The sequence below is a fragment of the Galeopterus variegatus genome, unplaced genomic scaffold (genome assembly GCF_000696425.1).
Source record: "Galeopterus variegatus unplaced genomic scaffold, G_variegatus-3.0.2 Scaffold4031, whole genome shotgun sequence".
Lineage (NCBI taxonomy): Eukaryota > Metazoa > Chordata > Mammalia > Dermoptera > Cynocephalidae > Galeopterus > Galeopterus variegatus.
The window spans coordinates 170,389-190,877 of NW_007730142.1; the positions used below are offsets into that span (position 1 = coordinate 170,389).

The 20,489-nt window shown below is 41.8% G+C and overlaps 1 protein-coding gene across 2 annotated transcripts in view; it reads right to left on the minus strand.

Annotated features, from left to right (window-relative positions):
* Window positions 1–15,224, minus strand: part of UNC13B (unc-13 homolog B (C. elegans)) — a 57,090-nt gene extending 41,866 nt beyond the window's left edge. Inside the window, exons 1-2 of one of the 2 annotated variants that reach the window (XM_008586581.1) lie at window positions 12,944–15,224; window positions 1,764–1,786 (exon numbers count right to left, since the gene is read on the minus strand). In XM_008586581.1, coding sequence (XP_008584803.1) covers window positions 1,764–1,786; window positions 12,944–15,224 — 2,304 coding nt within the window. The remainder of the gene's footprint in view (window positions 1–1,763; window positions 1,787–12,943) is intronic. The other variant, XM_008586582.1, reaches the window with a different exon arrangement.
* Between the last annotated feature and the right edge of the window lie 5,265 nt (window positions 15,225–20,489).

Below are 20,489 nucleotides of genomic sequence, written 5' to 3' on the forward strand. Positions count from 1 at the left end.
CATCATTTTGGTGAATCTTATAGGCCCTAGAATGAGAAGTTGAAAATTGAGGCACCAAATAATTTAAGGAAGAAACAGTTAAAACAAAACAAAAACAAAAAACCCCCACTTTTTAAAGGTTTCTGCTATAAGGAAAAAAAAAAAAAAAAAAAAAAAAAGCAGCAGCAAATATTTCAAGCAGTGTACATAGAAGAGAGAGTTCCAAAGCTGCCAGGGCTCTTCAGAGAACCAACAGCGCATGCTTTTCAGGCAAAAGAAACCTAGTACTAGCAGGTCTGGGGCTTACTGTTTCTCCTTGTTCTCCACCTCCAACAACTACCCTAACTATCCTGAAGCAAATGAGCTCCAGAAGGGATACAGAAGTAAGCTGCTTAACTTTGGACAGAGGTGTTTTGGGAGAGCTAAAGGTGGGAGAAGTTAGGAAGAGAATGAGGCAAGACAGGATAGAATAGAGGGAGATAGGCAGGGCTAATGAGTGATGGAAAAATGAGCAAGAACTACCCTGGATAATCAGTTGGCTCAGATGAACTTTGGATTTAAGACCCTTCTCAGGTTGTCTATGTTCTAATCTAGCCTGGGTGCCTACTTCCCACAGCCCCCATTCCATCTCATCTGCCTCCTATCCTGGAGAAACTGCAAGTCTCCTAATATTGCTTATGCGCATGGGTAGGTGCAGGGGTTAGGGGTGGGCATGGTGACAGCCCATCCCTAAATCTCCACATCCTACCAACCAGAATTTATCTTCCCTTTGGAAACAGCCACTGTACTGGGCAGATTCTTATTTCCTACCCAGATTCAGATATTTGCCACAAACCACCAGGCTTAAGAAAACAAAGTCAAAAAAATTCTTTAGGAGCCAGTCTCAGATCATGTGCATTTCCTGTGCTCAGAGGGGACAATATGTCTAGTCTGCAGAAGCCTGCACATACAGCAGGCACACACAGCACACTGAAGGAGGGCGGGGTGGGGTGGTGGTGGTGGGAGGAGGTCTAGACAGATCACCTACAGGACGTATATTCATAGACACAACTTGTGCCTGAAGGAAACACAAAGTAAGCATGGATCCTATGTTTATGGCTTCAGAACATATGCACAAACTCATTTGGGAAGGATACACAGAATTCACTAGGGCCTGAATCACAAGCAAAGCAAAGCCTCACTGTCTTCAAGAGCCAGTGCTTGCAAGCACAGAGTATTAGTATACTATGCATTCAAGTGGCTTGGAGGAACCACATAATAGGTCTACGGAAACTTGTACTCACAAAGAGACCAGGAAGCCTGCTCAGAAGAAGAAAGCACATTCACATTTATGGCCCCAAGCAAGAGGCACAAAAAGCCTATATTAACTCCTACTCTCAAATACAAAGTATTCATGCATGCTGGGTTCAGCCAGGGTTTACAGCATGTGCCAGAGTTTGCAGCAATAGGTAGAAAATGGACACACGTTAGGCAGAGTAGGAGAAGAGGAGGGCAATCAATGCCTGGGGGAGTCAAACTGAGTACAAGTGTAAGCACACACATGCTACATTCAATGTGCACCCATGCCAGCACACGCACATTCTCACTCTGTGCTCCAGAGACGTCTACAGGAGCACACATAAGCATGGAGCATGGACACAAACTGTTTCCCAAAAAAACAGACTATCTGCATGAGCCAAAGCTCAGAGGCACAGAGCATGCACACATGTACACGCCCACACACAGTGCTTGGGAGGGAGGGGTGAAGAATAAACAAAAAGGGCCCAAAGGGCCACAAGGACAACCTGAAGGGCTCCTCGCTTTCCTTCTGCAAGGAGAGAAAGAGTAGGAAAAAAAGAGCAGAATGGTTAGTAGATTCAGTCCTATATCAGGAAACCCAAAGAAAATGCCAGCTAAACCCAAGGGACACAGAGGAGAGGGAAACCACAGCCAGCTGACTGGCTCCCAGAATCCTTATAGCCTGTATTTGCTGGTCCCTGCTTTTTAGTTTGGAACATCCCACGGGCAACTTAAACCAAAGGACAAAGTCTACCTGGAGATTCCAGTCCACCCTTTTCTCTTTTCCAAAGTGGCTACATCCAGGGACAGGGCTGTCAAGGCCGTTAAGACCAGCTTTATTGCCAAGGACCACTCTAACAGGCTATTATCCAAAGCTGGCTGAGCACAGAGTGAGTTTTCTCCTCAGAAGCCACATGAGCTTACTCTGGATCAGGGATAGGTCTTCAAACCCCAAAGGCCTGGTGGCCAAACCCTTTCCATTTTGCAATGCAAGCTTGGCTCTGCATTTGCCCAGCAAGACCTAGCCTGTTTTCCCAGACCCTGAATTAAGTTAGGCCAGGGTAAGGCCTGGAGTTAAGGCCAGGACCAGGATGCTGAACATACTGTGGGGCATCAACTGGCTGCTGCCCCAACAGTGATCTGTCACAGTGATCTGGATGATAAAACCATGACTCAGGCTTTATTATTTATCAAACCCTGAACAACATTCCTAAGGAAACAGACAATTCCAGAAGGACCCAAGTAAGCCACAACAGGAGAAGAATAAAGTTTAGAGATTACTCCTTTCCTACTTGTCAGACTACATTGCCTTCCAGGCCACATATAAATAGGCCCACGGGCTTTCTTCTCTAAGGAAAGTCCAACCACCTGGGCCCATCAGCTCCCCTCCACTTTCTTTTCCCTCCCTTTTAAAGACCCACTGATATCACGTCACAAGAAAAAAGGAGAATCCATGAAACTAATTCACAGGTTCTCAGTTTTTCAAGCTATTTCTGATGACCCAATAGGCCACCTGTCCCAACAGAAGAATGAATTAAAGACTAGGAATCCTACAAAACAGCGCAGTTCCAGGAAGGTGGGAAAGATGAGACAGACAACTTCCTGGAATGGGGACATAGCTCTTCTGCATCTACATCCCAACTCCCTCAGAACACTCTGCTCCCTTTGAATAAGAAAATTAGGCAAGGACCACTTTAACTGACCCTATGACTCAAACTAGAAATGTTTCTCTCCTCCTGCACCATCTTAAATACATTCTACATACCATGTCAAAGTTATTTTGATTGTGTCCTGTTCCCCGCCAGATTTCCCCATAATGCCTAAAGAATAAAATCTGATCTGTTGACAAGGCTGTCAAGGTTCTCCATGAGCTAACCCCAATCCCAATTCTCCTCTCCCACTCCCTTTCTTGACTCCCATTTATACTTCCTACAATCTAATTGCCTTGTTTCCCAAAAAGGTCACATACTCAAAACTCCACATATTTGCTTACTCATTAATGCCATTGCATCAACCTGAAACAGCATCTCGCACCTTCTTTCCACAGAGGAAAATCCAATTCCTCCTCCAAAGAACAGTTTTGGGAAACCTTTCCTGATGCCCACCCAAGCAATGGTAATTAAGCCCTTCTAGTGCCCTAAGTTCTGTTCATCCTTCTCATTGGTATTTAATATGACAGATGCCTTGACAAATCCCACCACTGTACAGATGAGAACCACAGCAAACAGATGCAGATTTTTAACCTCAACTGGGTCCTCAGTGTCTCTTGACAAGTCTCTCCCATTTCACTAGTCAGCTCTTCCACTTCTCAAAGTAGCTATACCTAACTGTTAAGTCCCTACTTTACCCCAACACATTAACAACTGCCTATTGCATATCACCTGGATATCCCATGCTTAGTTCAAATTCAACATGTCCAAGGGGCTGGCCAGTTAGCTCAACTGGTTAGAGTGCAGCCTTATAATACCAAGGTGATGGGTTCAGATCACCGAACTGACCAGCCACCAAAAAACAAAAAAACAAAAATTCAATATGTCTAAATACTCACTTATATCTTTCACCTCTAAACTCCTCCTCCTCCCTATATCTGAGATCTGAGACCCCCAGTCAGACACTGGATTCCTCCCTCTGTCCATCCCATCACTATCCAGTCAATCACCCAGCCCTATATATTCTACGTCCTAAATATCTCTGGCATCCATTCCTGCCTCTCTGTTTCAAACTATCATTGCCCTAGTCCAGGATCTCATCACTTTTTTTGTTTGGTTGATTGCATCAGTGGCTCCCCATTCCTTATTATAGCACATAAACTGCTTCAATATTTATACTTTCTCTACCATTCTAGCTTTCCTTTCCTTTTACTCCTTTTCATAGAGGCCCTATATTCAAGCCTTACTGAACACTGTCCATCACATCTGTGACTCTGCACACCTTCCTCCCATACCTCTCAGGACTACTGGGTGGGCTCAGTCTCATTCTTTAAAATTTAGCTCAAATATTAATGCCTCTTTGAAATTTCTTTATCTGCCTTCCTCTCAAAGGCAGAATTAAGTGCCTCTTCACGATATGCTCATGAAACTCACCCTTCCATGTGCACACTTCCTTAAGAGTATGTTATCAATACAATGTTTCATTGTAGTCATCTGTATAAATATCTCCCTTTACATTTCTTTAACTGTGAACTTCTTGAGAACTTCTTGTGGGCAAGGATTCTGTGAACGTCTGGAGAGTAAGGATCATATATTTTATTTCAGCTTTGCAGCCCAAGGGCTTAGCACATCCCCTAGCATTTGTATGCAGCAATGGGAAACTGCAACTTTCAGGACTTCAGAAACAACAGCTTTTCTCAGAAGGTGTCTCTTGCCCAGTACAGAGAAGACACAGGTCTCTTAATCAGTACCATTTTCCAGACACTGAAGAACTGCTATATTAGCTATATTCACTTTTTCCCACCCGCTGGACAAATATTTTTTAAAAAACAAACAAAAACCAAAAAACTCTTCTTGTTAAGAATCAAATTTCCTATGTTTCCTAACTTCCTTAAATGCCTTAGGATTCTTCCACTCAGATTTAGTTTTCAGTTTAAGTTATAAATGTCTGTAAAACAACTGCTTTGCAGAAAAATCTTTGATCCCTAAAATAATCTCACTCTTCCAAACAGTCCATTTTATGAGAAAGTAACATACCTCCTTCATCCTCCCTCCCCCCAATATGCCCAATAAAACCATCTTAACTCCATTGTAATTGGGAGTCAAAAGACTTGAGGCACTGAACTTATTTGAGACTAAATTTCCTTATCTGTAATAAGTGGGTAAGAACAGCTACCTCCCAAGGTTATTGCGAGGATTCATTTCTTCAACAAATACTTATTAAGAACTAACTGTACACTAGGCACTGTTCTTGGTTCTGGTAATGCAGCAGTGAATGAAACAAACTCCCTGATCTTGAGAAGCTTTTATCTCATAGGAGGAGCAAGATGGTGATAGCAGCTAACATTAATTGAACACATACTATGTATCTGACATCTTATTTGAGTAAGCTCATTTATTTCTCATAATAGCTCTGCTGGGTAAATACTATTATCTCTACTTTTTTGTTTATTAAACTGAAGATCGGAGAGTTAAGAAACTTGCCTAAAGTCACAGTATGTGGTAAAGCCAAAATTCAAAACAGGCATTCTGGTTCCAGAGTCGACTCTCCAAAAGAAATAAACATATGCTACACCACGTGATAGGGACTCTACTGAAAAATTCAGGTAAGAAAGAAAGATAATGCTCCCTGATGATGGTGTTAAGAGTTGCTACTAAAATTTATAAAGGGTAGTCAGGGAGGCATCATTGATAAGGTGACATCTAAGCAGAAACTTAAAGGAAATGAATAAAGAAGCCATTCACAGTTCTAGGAGAAAAGTATTTCAGGCAGAACATAGAGCAAGGGCAAAGCCTGAGATGAGAGAATAATTAGCATGGAGGAACAGCAAGTTTGCAATAAAGTGCCAGTTCAAACAGGACTCTATAGGCCCTTATAATAATTCTGGTTTTCATTCTGAACGAGACAGAAAGTTACTGAAAGGTTTTGAGCAGAGAAGTGTTATGCTCTGACTCACACTTTATAAGGATTACTCTGCAGTGGGGAGAACAGACTATATGGAACAAGGGTAGAAACAGGGAGACCAGTTGGACTACTGCAATAATCTAAACAAGAGAAAATGGTGACTTATATAAGGATGATAGTGTTGGAGGGGGCCTAGCCAGTTGGCTCAGTTGTTAGAGCATGGTACTGACAACACCAAGGTCCAGGGTTCAATCTCTGTACCAGTCAGCTGCCCCCAACCCCCCCCCAAAAAGAATGACAGTGGTGGAGGTAGAGATAGTGGTAAGACTTAGAATATTTTTTATAGATAGAGGCAGCAGTAGAATTTACTAATGGACTGGATGTGAGTTGTGAGTGGGAGAAAAAAAGAGAAGTCAGGAATGACTCTATGGATTTAGGCCTGAGTAGCTGCAAGAATGAAGTTGCCACTTGCTGGTAAAAAAAAAGACTATAAGAAAAGCATGTTTGGCAGGGGCTTTGGGAGAAAGACAAGGAGTTTGGTTTTCGATATGTCAAGTCTGGGATGCCTATTTATATCCAAATGGGGATTTTAAGTAGATGTGGAGTCTGGTGTTCACAGAAGATGTCTGGGCTGAAGATATAAATCTGGGAAGGTTTATAAAACTCATGTGTTTGAAAGATTATCACCTAGGAAGTGAGCATGAATTAAAAAGTCAGGATTGAATCCTGGAATGCTACAAGGTTGGAGAGATGAGGAGAGACCAGCAAAAATGATTGAGAAGGAATGGCCAGTAATGATGGGAGAGAACTAAGACAGAGAGGTGTTCTGGAAGCCAAGTGAAGAAAGTGTTTCAAAAAGGAGAAACGGAGGCATCAGGATAGACTAAAGATCAAAGGAATAGAATTAACTAACGCAAAATGTATCACAGACCTAAATATAAGAGCTAAAACTATAAAACTCTTGGAAAAAAAACATAGGGGTAAATCTTTGTGACCTTGGATTAGATAATCGTTTTTTAGCTATGACACTAAAAGAACAATCAACACAAGAAAGAAATGGATAAACTGAACATCAAAATTTAAAACTTTTGTGCTCTACATCATACACACTATAATATTTATCATTAAAAAAAAAAAACAGAAAATAAGTATTGCAGGCAATGTGGAGATATTGTGACCCTGTGCACTACTGGTAGGAATGTACAATGGTGCAGGCACTGTGGAAAATGGTATGACGATTCCTCAAAAACTAGAATTACTGTATGATCCAGCAATTCCACCTCTGGATATATACCCAAGAAAAAAGAATGACAGTGGTGGAGGTAGAGATAGTGGTAAGACTTAGAATATTTTTTATAGATAGAGGCAGCAGTAGAATTTACTAATGGACTGGATGTGAGTTGTGAGTGGGAGAAAAAAAGAGAAGTCAGGAATGACTCTATGGATTTAGGCCTGAGTAGCTGCAAGAATGAAGTTGCCACTTGCTGGTAAAAAAAAAGACTATAAGAAAAGCATGTTTGGCAGGGGCTTTGGGAGAAAGACAAGGAGTTTGGTTTTCGATATGTCAAGTCTGGGATGCCTATTTATATCCAAATGGGGATTTTAAGTAGATGTGGAGTCTGGTGTTCACAGAAGATGTCTGGGCTGAAGATATAAATCTGGGAAGGTTTATAAAACTCATGTGTTTGAAAGATTATCACCTAGGAAGTGAGCATGAATTAAAAAGTCAGGATTGAATCCTGGAATGCTACAAGGTTGGAGAGATGAGGAGAGACCAGCAAAAATGATTGAGAAGGAATGGCCAGTAATGATGGGAGAGAACTAAGACAGAGAGGTGTTCTGGAAGCCAAGTGAAGAAAGTGTTTCAAAAAGGAGAAACGGAGGCATCAGGATAGACTAAAGATCAAAGGAATAGAATTAACTAACGCAAAATGTATCACAGACCTAAATATAAGAGCTAAAACTATAAAACTCTTGGAAAAAAAACATAGGGGTAAATCTTTGTGACCTTGGATTAGATAATCGTTTTTTAGCTATGACACTAAAAGAACAATCAACACAAGAAAGAAATGGATAAACTGAACATCAAAATTTAAAACTTTTGTGCTCTACATCATACACACTATAATATTTATCATTAAAAAAAAAAAACAGAAAATAAGTATTGCAGGCAATGTGGAGATATTGTGACCCTGTGCACTACTGGTAGGAATGTACAATGGTGCAGGCACTGTGGAAAATGGTATGATGATTCCTCAAAAACTAGAATTACTGTATGATCCAGCAATTCCACCTCTGGATATATACCCAAAAGAAATGAAAGCAAGGACTCAAACATATTTTTATACCCATGTTTATAGCAGCATTATTCACAATAGCCAAAAGGTGGAAGCAACCCAAATGTCCATTGACTGAGGAACAGGTAAATGTGATATATACATACAACAGAATGCTATTCAGTCTTAAAGAGGAAGGAAATTCTGACATATGCTACAACATGGATTAACCTTGAGGATATTACGTTAAGTGAAATAAGCCAGTCACAAAAGGACAAATATTGTGTAATTCCACTTATATGAGGTACTTAGAGCAGCCAAATTCAAAGAGACAAAGTAGAATGGTGATTGCCAGGATCTGAGAGGAGGGGAGAATGGGCAGTTAGTGTTTAATGGATGCAGAATTTCAGCTGGAGAAGACAAAAACGTTCTGGACATAAATGTTAGTGATGTCTGCACAACAATGTCAATGTATTTAATGCCACAGAATTAAACATTTAAAAAGAGTGAAAATAATAAATTTTATGCTATGCATACTTTACCACAATAAATATTTTAAAAAATAAAACAGTAAAAAACTTTAATACTTCAAAGGATACCATCAAAAAATTGAAAAGATAACCCACAGAATGGGAGAAAATATTTACAAATAATGTAACTGATACGGAACTTATATTCAGAATATATAACTTATATTCAGAATATATAAAGAACTTTTACAACTCAAAACTTAATTTAAAAATAGGCAAAGGTTATGAATAGACATTACTCCAACGAAGATATAAAAATGGCCAATAGCACAGCCTTATAACACCAAGATCATGGGTTTGGATCCCTTTACTGGCCAGCTGTCCCCCCCCAAAAAAGAAAATGGCCAATAAGCTCATGAAAAGATATTCAACATCATTAGTCACTATGGAAATGCATATCAAAACCATGATGAAATATCATTTCACACTAACTAGGAGGGCTATAATCAAAAAGACAGATAATAACAAATGTTGCCAAGGATGTGGAGAAATTAGAAACCTCCATACATCGATGGTGGGAAGGCAAAATAGTATAACCATTTTGGAAAACCATCTGGTGGTTCCTCAAAATGTAAATATAGGGCTGGCTAATTAATTCGGAGAGTGGTGGTAATAACACCAAGGTCCAGGGTTCAATCTCTGTAACTAGCCAGCCACCAGAAATTAATATATAAATAAATAAATCATTTTAAAGTCACATTAAAATGTTAAATATAGACTTAACATATGACCCACTTCTAGGTGAATACCCAAGAGAATTTAAAATATTTTTCCACATAAAAACTTGTACAAAAATGTTCATAGCAGCATTATTCATAATAGCCAAAAAGTGGTAACAACCCCCCAAATGTCCATCAATTTACGGACAAATAAAATGTCTATCCAATGATATTATTCAGCCACCCCACATAAAAACTTGTACAAAAATGTTCATAGCAGCATTATTCATAATAGCCAAAAAGTGGTTACAACCCCCCAAATGTCCATCAATTTACGGACAAATAAAATGTCTATCCAATGATATTATTCAGCCACCAAAAAAAATGAAGTACTGATACATGCTACAACACTGGTGAACCTTAAAAACTTCATGCTAAGTGAAAAAATTCAGACACAAAAGGCCACAGACAGTATGAATCCACCTATATGAAACACCCAGAATAGGCAAATCCATAGAAACAGAAAGAAAATTAGTGGTTGTCAGAGGTTGGGGGCAAGGGGGTTTGGGAAGTGACTGCTAATGGGTAACAGATTTCTTATGGAGTGATGGAAATGTTCTGGAATTAGATAGTGGTGTTGGTTGCATAACTCTTTGAATAACTAAAAAACTCACTTGACTGTACACTTAAGGGACTTTAAGGGTGAATTTTATCATAAGTGAATTATAACTTAATAAAGCTGTTATAATAAAAAGAAGGAAGTGATTATCAATTGTGTCAAGTTGCTGGTTGATTGATTAAGAGAAGGACTGAAAATGAACCATCAGTTTGGCAATATGGTGGTCATCTAATGGCCTTGGCTAAAGCTATTTTCGTGGAGTGGTAGGAATGGAAGAATTGAATTTTATACAATGCACACAAGACTACCTAAAACAGTACCTCGCACATACCAAAAAAATAAATAAATAAAATAAGATGAAAAATAAAAACTCAAATTAATGATAAGCTGCAACTAATAAGCTTAGGCCCTAAAAGGTCTCAAGCAAGGTAGTAAGGAAAGCTGATTTCTCAGATGCTGTGTGGTGGTAGCAGTCTCTGTGATACTGATTGAGTTTCCCAGATTAGGGTGACTGCTCTAGCAAAGTCTATTAAAGGAATGTGTTGGTAAGAGGCTGGCCTGTTTGCTCATTCTGCTCTATACAATGGTGGGGGAGTAAGGCCTGAACCTGACTGCCACCACTTTGTGTCCCCTCCAACACTGCCTCTGCAGCCCTCAGGCCAGACTGAGTCTGGGCTAGGACCCAGAACTGTGGCTTGCTTTCTTATTGGTACTTCAGAAAACCTTCTGACATCATCACTGCTGCTACCACCACCTGCTACCACAGGTACTGCAGTTCCTCCATTGTCCAGCAGGATGTCAGCCCAGAAAGGGAATTTTGCAAGTCAGGCACAAGTGTCCCCAGTGTTCATGCTAACATCAGCTCCCACTAAAGGTTTAAGGAGGTTGTAAGGAAGTATTGGTCTGATATTTGTTATTTTAATTGTTGCTGTAATGAAATGATTTCTAAATGCCCGGGGAGAAGAAAAACAAGCTGCAACATTAAGAGGAAAAGAGAAATCCCTTACAGCTGAGGAATTATAGAAAGCTTCTTGGAAGAGATAATGTTTTGGCTGTATGATGAAGAATGAGTAGATTTTTGCTAGGCTGAACTGGTGAACACAACACCTTAAGTTAGAAGGAAGCATGTATATGTGAATATGCTGAAAACAGAAAGTTCCAGACAAATTTGTAAGACTGCAAAGTTTCCTTTTGGGAGGTATATAGTGGGACAATGGGAGATAAGCCTGGAAATGGAAACTAGAGACCAATTATAGTGACCTTGAATGCCAAGTACAGGAATCTAGACTTTTTATTTTCCTTTGCTAAGCTATAAGGAGCAGCTCTAAGGATATTTGAAAGGACAGTGACATAATTTTTCAATTTTTAATGTTACAACTTGGTATTATATCATATGACTCAAATTCTAAAAAGTGTAAGAGGGTATACAGTGGAAAAATCTCCTTCCCATCCCATTAGTTTTTCACCTAATACCTCTCCCCATTGGGAACCACATATCAAGTTTCTTATGTATCTTTCATTAGATATTCTATACATATACAAGCAGACTCTATGAGTGTGTATGTATTCTTTCCCTCCCCTTTTTATACAAATGAAAGCATCCTATACATACTGTTCTGCACTTTGCTTTTTTCATATGTCATTATATCTTAGATATCTTTACATTTCAGTAAAGAGCTACCTCCTTCCTTTTAGCTACATGGTACTGTATTACATTGTCTGGACATGCCCATAATTTACTAAACCAGTATGTCTTAACAAACATTTAGGTTGTTTTTTATCTTTGCTATTAAAAACAATGCTTCAAAAATAGCCTTGTACATATGTCACTTCCACATGCGAAAATATACCTGCAGGATAAATTCCCAGAAGTGGTTTTGAGGGCTCAATGGGTATACATATTTGCAATTTTGACAAAATTTGCCAATTGCCTTCCTTAAGGTTATCCCAATTTACACTACCATTCCACCAGCTATGTATGAGTATCTGTTCCCTCACACCTTTGCCAACACAATATGCTTCATAATTTTAATTTTGCCTTAGGAAGATTAAGCAGGTTATATGCCTAAGAGGACAACCCCGCTTACATTTAAAACTGGATGAATGCAGCATATGCTCTTTGGATAAATTTAATTTTGATTGGGAGAAGTAGTTTTAAAGCTACATATCTCCACACTGTCTAGAAAAATGTTCTCTCATTTCTTGTAGTCAAAAACCATTCCAAGTCTGGCCGGTTAGCTCAACTGGTTGAGCATGGTGCTATAACATCAAGGTGAAAGATTTGGATCCCTGTACAACCAAAAAAAAAAAAAGTAAAGTTAATATTTATTTTTTTAAAAACATTCCATCCTCCAGTTCTGAGTGAGCAGCCTTTTGCTGGAAAAGGAAGAAAGGGAATCTGACCTATCGAGGGCAGAGTCAGGCTCTTGGGCAGGGTCAGCACTATAAGCAGCTCCTGCATGCTCCAAGTCAGAAATAAGGTTCTGTGTCGGCAAGTCTGGGACTAGGAAGAAGACAGGTCAGGGTAGGGAAATTTTCCATAGTGGCCTATGAGGTAGAGAAGCCCCATTGGTTGCTGAGGAAATGGAAATCTCATCTTGGCAAGAAACCCATGGAGAGTAATTTTAACATGCAACACAGAATTCTTTTAGTCCTTCTAGTGCTTGTCGGCACCTAAGCCTCATTCCCTACTCCTACCTCCCACTCACACACCTACTTCACACCTGAATATTCTAAAACTCCTGCAGCTGCAAACTACTCTGCCCAGATGTTCTTTCCTCTTTTCAAAAGGAACTTTCTATAGCTCCCCCCAATACATTGGAAGCCCCCTGAGGGCAGAAACTTATTTCCTGATGCTTTAGAACACTCTTTCCTCTAATTCCCACAGGATTAGTTTAAGATCTATACTCAAGAAATTTAGGCTGACTCAAGCTTTGTATACCACCCCCGCCCATCACCTTGTGCAACTCGCCACCATGCTGGGTCTCATGCCGGCCAGATGGAGGCCACACCTAGCCAGGGACCCCATTAAATAGAGACTCAGAATACCTGAGTGCATGTCTTCTACTGAGAGATGGTTTGCCTCATGTACTAGCTCGTGCAAAAGTTTTTTCTGCCTCAGTCTTCTCTCTCTTAGAACATTTTTAAAGTTGCTGATGCACTTGTTGAGGTAAATGGTCTCTGCACACACTTGCTCTAGGCTTAGTCTGCCCTGCTTAGGAGATTCGGCATTGGAACAAGTCTCACTTCCCAGACACGGAGCCAGAGAAAAACTTGGCAACGAATATGCAAGAGGTGAGTTATTAGAAGCAAGAGAGAAGTTGCTTGGATCTTGAAGCATTTGATGTCCCTGTGTAGAGATACCCACTCCACCAGAGACTACACTGAGCAAGCTCTCACTCCCCTGACTCCCAGGGCTCTCCTTGGCACCCCCCAAACTCATTGTCCCAAGAAGCCGATCACTGTTCTCTGACTGGGAACCACTCTCATTGCTTTCCAGGTCCTCAGGGCTGATGGACCCACTGTTCTCCAGCTTCTGCAACACACCCTGCAGAGCTGAACGAAAGTGGTGAATTGCTCGGCCCAGTTTACTTGTGTAAAACTTGATTTCTGCATCTTCATCCTCCTGAGAGCCACCCAGAACACAAGAGGATTTATCAAGGACATCCTTAAGGACCTGAGCAGCACATTCCTCCTCTTCATTCAGGTCAATATGAACCATGTCACTGAAAGTCTCAGGCCCTATGATAATTTCCTCCATCATACTGTCACAGCTCAGAGTTGCAAACCCTCTAGACTTGTCTGCCAAAAGGTCTTCGAGCTGCTTTGAGCTCAGAACATCAAATCCAGCTTCACAGCTCAGGAGCTTGTCCTCTGCATTTATTCTCTCTGTCTTCAGCAATCCAGACAGTGACAGGCAGCTGCTGGCCTCACTTTTACTGCTGCAGTCATTTTCTGTTTTTACTACTTTACACGCTTCAAGTTCTTGGCTGCACTTTTTGAAACACTGGGATTTCCCAGAATCCTCCTCTTTTGAGACTAACACCAGGGAAGATTTCCCAAATTGATGAAGGGTAGACAGAGAACCTTCTCTTCCTGCTGGTTCACCACAGCTGCCAGTGATAAATTGGGATGTTCCTGATGTTCCTTTTATTTCATCCTGTAACTTAGACACATCACTTTGCTTTGCTAAATTGAGTAGGAAGCTAAGGCTTTGCTGTTCAAGGTCCTGGTGGTCTCTATGTTGATTCTGAGCCCTCATCTGATACTGTTCTTTTATGGGTCCTCCATCCCTTGTTTCCATTTGAAGAACTGGTTCATCCTGGTTTAAAGAATTCGAACTATGATCCTGAAGTTGTTGTTGCACAAATGATATAGACTCCTTTTGGGGATTCTTATACCCCTGTGGCCAGCTTGGTTCTTCTCTGGTGGCAATCTGGACCCCCACACTCTGCAAGAGAATGGATTTCTGCAAGATGAAGTCTCTGTGCTCTAGATGGGCAAGCTTCACAACAGTAGGCCTGGGGGCAGGGGTTTTGCCTGCCCTGTAAGCCTCCTTGATGTACCTGTTACTCTGCATGCCGTTAACACAGAGGTGCTTGGCTAGGAAGCTGTCCACCAGTTCCACAGTATTTTCCCCATCTTGCTCAGGAAGTCCATACAGATACAGAATAGCTTCTTCAATGGGTCTGTCCACATGGGGTTCCTGGGCCTTTCCCCCCACACACACCTTGGCCAGGGAGCTGCTTCCCACCTGCAAGCCTTCTATTTCACTCAGTACTGAGTCTACACAGCTAGAGACTTCATCCACTGAGCCCCGGACTTGGCTCAAGTGCTGCCGCAGCTCAGCAATCTCAGTCTGAAGACAGCTGATGCCTTGCAGTTCTCTGATGATATATTCTACCACATCCCCCAAAGGCTCTTGCTGTTCACAGCTACAGCCTTGTCTGGGGCCTCTGGACAAAAGGGGCTTGGCTTGGTTCCTCTCTGAGGACTCTCGACAGATTTTGGTAATGCTGACAGATGAGAGGTCCTGAGAACCAGACCCTGAAATATAGGAAGTGGAGCCCAGAGGATGCTGGCTGTTGGCCTGCTGCCCAAAGGTGCATGGCTGGGCCAGGTTCCCATCTCTGTCTCCACCCATGGCTGAGGCTGCTGACCCACGGCAAGGAGGCAGGGAGTTGTCTTCTAGTAACGATCCAGCAGGACCTGAGGACTTGCTCTTGATGCCACACACAGTCTCTGCCTTAGCCTTATCTGGGGAAAGCCTGGAGGAGGGTCCCAAGGTGACCATGATTTCTTCCTCTGACTCTGGCAACAATCGCTTCATTTTCTCCCTCAGTGTCTGAGGGGTTCTCTGCTTCTTCTTATTTCTAGTCAGGATGTTTAATAAATATTGCCTTGGAAGGCAATAGCCTGTTCTGCTCTTTCCAGTCTGCTTCTAGTAATTATTGCTGGCTGATGCCTTGGGCTTAGACCACAGTGCTGCCTGGAATGGCCCCATGTGTGGCCTCCAAACCTGGCACATGCACCTGGATCTTGGCTTGACTCTTATCCTGTAGCTAGTGAAAAAGGAAAATAGTGCACTCAGGTCAGAAAGCAGCAGGATAATTCTAATTTGAATCAAGCTGTCAAGCAAGAATAAGAATGTTACCTTCTAAGACTGTAGGCCTTATCAACTCTGAACTGCCTCCCAACTCTGGCCTTAAAGGCTACAGGCAGTCAGGCAGTCAGTTCTCTCTTCTTGGCTTCCCATTAGAGTACTGATGTGAAATTAAATCAAGTCTTTTCTGTTCTGGCAAGCACCCAAAGGTATCAGTATTGAGACAAGCTACTGGGAGGTAGATGGGGTAAGGTCAATGAGTGACTCCTAATTTGAACCTTCACAAAATTCAGCATTAGGGTCTGGCTCAGAAATGAACAAATAGATGCTTAAGCACCAAAGTTCAAACCACATACACAGAGGAAGACAAGACATGGAATGTTTGTTTTTCTTTCTTTCTTTTCCAGTTTGTTGTTCAAAGGTTCACCCCTGCCTGTGCTTATAGCACAAAGTGTTTTCCCTTTGTTTAATGATAGGAACCTTAACTTGGAGAAAGGACCATGGCAAGAATTTTAGCTTGGAGGAAAAAATATTCCTACACCTAATTCCAGAATAAGGGGGTACAGTATGGGAATAGTCACTGTCAAGAACTCAGGTGGCATTTAGCGTATTTGTACCTAGGGGGGCAGGTAGCCAAAGGCACACTTATCATGAGCTCACAACTGGCAATAAAGGAGGCTTAGGCTCAGCTTGGTGTTCCTGAGCTCCATTTAACAGTCCCAAAGGGCTTGGTGCAGCCTAATCAATACCCAGGTTCAGCTTTTCTGGCCAAGAAGATCTTTCAGAGCACCACAGTAAGTGATTGTCCAGTACAATGTCCACTGCTCAAGTAACAGAGGGTTGTTCTAACCTTTTAACTGGCCTGGAGAGAACAATGCATGGGACAGGTAAGGAGTTAGCTACATCACAGAGGGCTCTAGGGTGCTTTGCTGTTCTCCAAAAAGGTGAAGACAGACCTGCCACCAATCTTGCCCCTAACGCCTTAAACTATTGGCAACTGCAGTACAGATGCAGAGATGATGATTATCTTCTGTGGAGTAGGCATCCATTATTCCCTTTTTACTAGGAATGCGCAACATGTAGGAAAGGAGCAGCGTGGAAAGTACAAAGGAGAAAGCAGAGATCCAGAAGATGCACAGGACTGCCAATACTCTGGGTTCTGCTAGGTCACCCCAGGAGGGGTAAGAGGTGTTAGTGGGAGACATGCTACCCTTCATGTTCTTTGACCAGAGATGGTTACCCCATCTTTTAGATTTGATCTAGATTTCTAAATCTTCTAAACCCTTGTCTCCTTTTATTTTCCCAGCCACTCAAGTTAATTCTGAAAGGAGAAAACTGCCTTAAAGAACACAAACTGATTGCTCTCACAGCAACTGATTTTCAGGAAAGGCCACTATTTACATCTGTAGTCTGTGGGCCTGAAATTTAAAAGCACTGTGCTTCCCCAGACTAGGAGGAACCAGAAGGAGAAGTCACAGGCCTTGGGATAAAGATGAAGATGACTTCTTTTACTGGAAACAACCAGGCCAAGAGCCAAGAGATTGAAACTTGAATTCCTATTTCATATCTTCCCCTCTTCTCTCCAGCTCATCTAAGAACTCTACTTCATCGAAAAATTCCTCATCTAAGAATCCTACCCATCCTGTGAGGCAGTGAAGAGGCCCAATTCATTAATTACTGCTTTACCTTAAGGTCTCAAGGGGCCTGGACCAACCATACCCCTAATCTGGCCAATCAGTCTAGTTGTAAGGATGCTATATGTGCACAACCACAATTCCTGGGTCTTGGGCTTGGTACCCAACTGCCTAGGCGGACCAAGCCCCCAATTCTAGGATTAACTCAAATTCTTCCTTCTCTCTTCCCACAAGTACAAAATGTGTATTTCCAAAGACACACCTTTCTTTTCTTCCCAACCACGCAGGGATTGAGTGTCCCTGATTTGGCACTAGCATCTGGTGTTAGCCCTGAACAATATCCCTGGCTCTACAAAGGCTGGAACTGCCAATTTGCCTTTCAAGTTTGTCTCAAAGGAGAAAGACTGATTGCTAACCCAAGATAGAAGCTCTGTGTTTAACCATATGAGGTCATGAGCAACTGCTACTGGATTGAGAACTGGGAGATTTAAGTTTGAGTCTTGCTTCATCAGTGACCTTGGATTAAATACATGACCTCTCTGTGCATTACTTTCCTCATCTGTAAAGTAGGGAAGATAATTACAGGAATGTTATAAAGCTAAAATGATAGACTGGTACCTAGTAAACTGTAAAGCACAGCAGTGTTATTATTACTGACATGGCAAGTTCCTGAGTCAAAGAAGCACAGAAACCAATACTAAGCCAAGCACCCAACTGCCTAAATGGTATGATCTGAGTGAACCATGACTTCTTCCCCTGCCCGAGACTCCTGCCTTTCCCGGTCCCTTTTAATGGTCTGCAGCAGTGCCTGGAATCCTACCAGTAGAGTATCATTCTTTGAGTTAGTCCTGCTTTCTCCTAGAAGTTTTCTTTTAAAGTTAGAAGTGGGAAGAGCAAATCATTTAGTTCCCAACACTTCATTCAGGTGTCAAGAGGCCTGACATCGTCTGCAGCAGTGCCTGGAATCCTACCAGTAGAGTATCATTCTTTGAGTTAGTCCTGCTTTCCCCTAGAAGTTTTCTTTTAAAGTTAGAAGTGGGAAGAGCAAATCATTTAGTTCCCAACACTTCATTCAGGTGTCAAGAGGCCTGACATACTCCCTCAGACAACCTAAAAGCATGAAGAAGGGGCAAATGGCTATAGGAGACAAATTTTTCTTTTCTTTTCTTTTCTTTTTTTTTTTTTTGTGGCTAGCCACAGGGATGAAATCCTGGACATTGGTGTTATCAGCACTACACTCTAACCAACTGAGTTAACCTGCCAGCGCAAGCCTTTTCTTTCTAATCTAATGTTGGTGAGGCCCAGAATCCATTGCCAAGTCCTCCAAGGCCAGCCCCACTTTGATCCAGATGGGGCAGTTTGTTGGGAACAAAAATGAGGCTGCTTCAGTACAGGCCAGGTTAATTGGGGCCTATCTGCTTCTGCCCTCCAGATCAGTACTCCAGAGAGACCTGGCCTAACTTCCTGGACAGACTTACCAGGTGTCCCCTCCCAGACTGCAGTTCCTACAACATTGACTGACCAGCCACACAGGGGGCAAATGGTACAACCACTGAGTTCAGAGCCCTTTCCTATGACCTCCAACTGAACTAACCAGCCAGCCCAAGTTTTTCTTTCTAATGTTGGTGAGGACCAAAGGCAGAGCCAACTGGTTCCCTACCTTACTGACAAATAGGAAATTTCCAACTAGAGCTGCCATAGCAACTCTTCCCAGACCCAAACAAAGATGCTTGCTTCCATATTAAACACACAAGCAAAACCCTCCAAACCTTCTTCTGCCCCTGGGTAAACTGTGAACTTAAAAATCATCTCCTGCGGATACGTGTTCCCTAAAGTCACCAAACTCATTCGGTCACCCAGGTCTGTAGGTTTTGAAGCAGGGGACAGAGCTCAATGTGATGCCCAGAAGATCAACCAGTCACTTTGTTCAGAGTCCAACAGGATATAAGAAGCCAGAATGAGCAGAAATTGCAACCCTGAGAGCCAGGAGGCCCAATTCACCTCCTTTTCCAGCCTCTCTCTGCTACTACTGTCCACAGGAATGATATGACAGACCCAAACTGTGAAAAGGACCACTTGATTTCCAAGTCAATTCAAATGAATGAGTACCTACTGGGTATGCCTGGCACTAAACTATGTGCCAGGGATATAAGACACAGTCCCTGCTCTCTAATATATTAAGGTTTGGAGAGGGAGATAGACATAGGGACAATCACAATATAAAGTGATACATGTTATAAGAGAAGTTGTAATAAGAAGTATGCATTTAATGCCAGAGGTAGGGAATGGGAAGGAGGTCAGAAGCCCAGCAAAAAACAGGACAAAGAAGGCCACAAATAAGTAATTTTTGAGCTAGGATGGGATAAAGAGGCTTTGGTGTCCACCCAGTTCAAACCCAGCCCCTCTAGTTTCCTTTAAGGTACCTGGTACTGTCACTCTGCCCTTTCCTGTTGGCCTATCCATTCTGGTCAACTCACCAAATTTCATACATACACTCTCAGAAATAACCATATCTTTCTGTACTCTTTTCCTAAGGAATGTCTAGAGCTGGAAAAAACAGGGCAGCCCTTTCAAGGAATATCTACATTCGAAAAGGGAACACATCAAAACAAAATGAATTAATCAAAAAGATTAAAGCTTTAATGATGGAAAGCTGAGAATTACGGCAGGGAATAGACCCAGTAAATCACACTGCATCAGCACCAGCCCACCAAAAAAAAGACAAGAGGAAAAGAACAAAATGAATTAATCAAAAAGATTAAAGCTTTAATGATGGAAAGCTGAGAATTACGGCAGAGAATAGACCCAGTAAATCACACTGCATCAGCACCAGCCCACCAAAAAAAAGACAAGAGGAAAAGAAAATATCCTCAGTTTTCTGAAAGGGCTGTTTCTTTTATCCCTCTCTGACTTGTCAAATAAACATAATAATTAGGAATGTGACTATTCCTTGTAAAAACTGCTTCTGACCCGAATCTTGGCTAGAGAAAACAATCAGAAGACCTCTGGGAACAGGGCAGGACTCTTGTGTAGTACACATACCAAGCAGCTTCTCACTTTGTGTGAAACAAGCCCCATAGGCAGAAAGCCAAGTGCTCATTCTTGGGCCATTTACCAATTATGCCATATGGCTAATACAGTGACAGGAATGAATTTCTAGGGCCACAGCAGGTAGGGGTACTCTTAGGACATTAATCTTTGAGAAAGAATCAATGCCTACAGAGTATCTCATCTGAAGAAAATGATCAGGACACAAGGTATAAAGAGTGAGATTAGCCAAAGGGAGTAGGGAATGCTTGAGATCAAAGGCTTAGCAAGGCCCCAGTACTGCAGTTCCTAGGATTTGTCATCCCTCTTC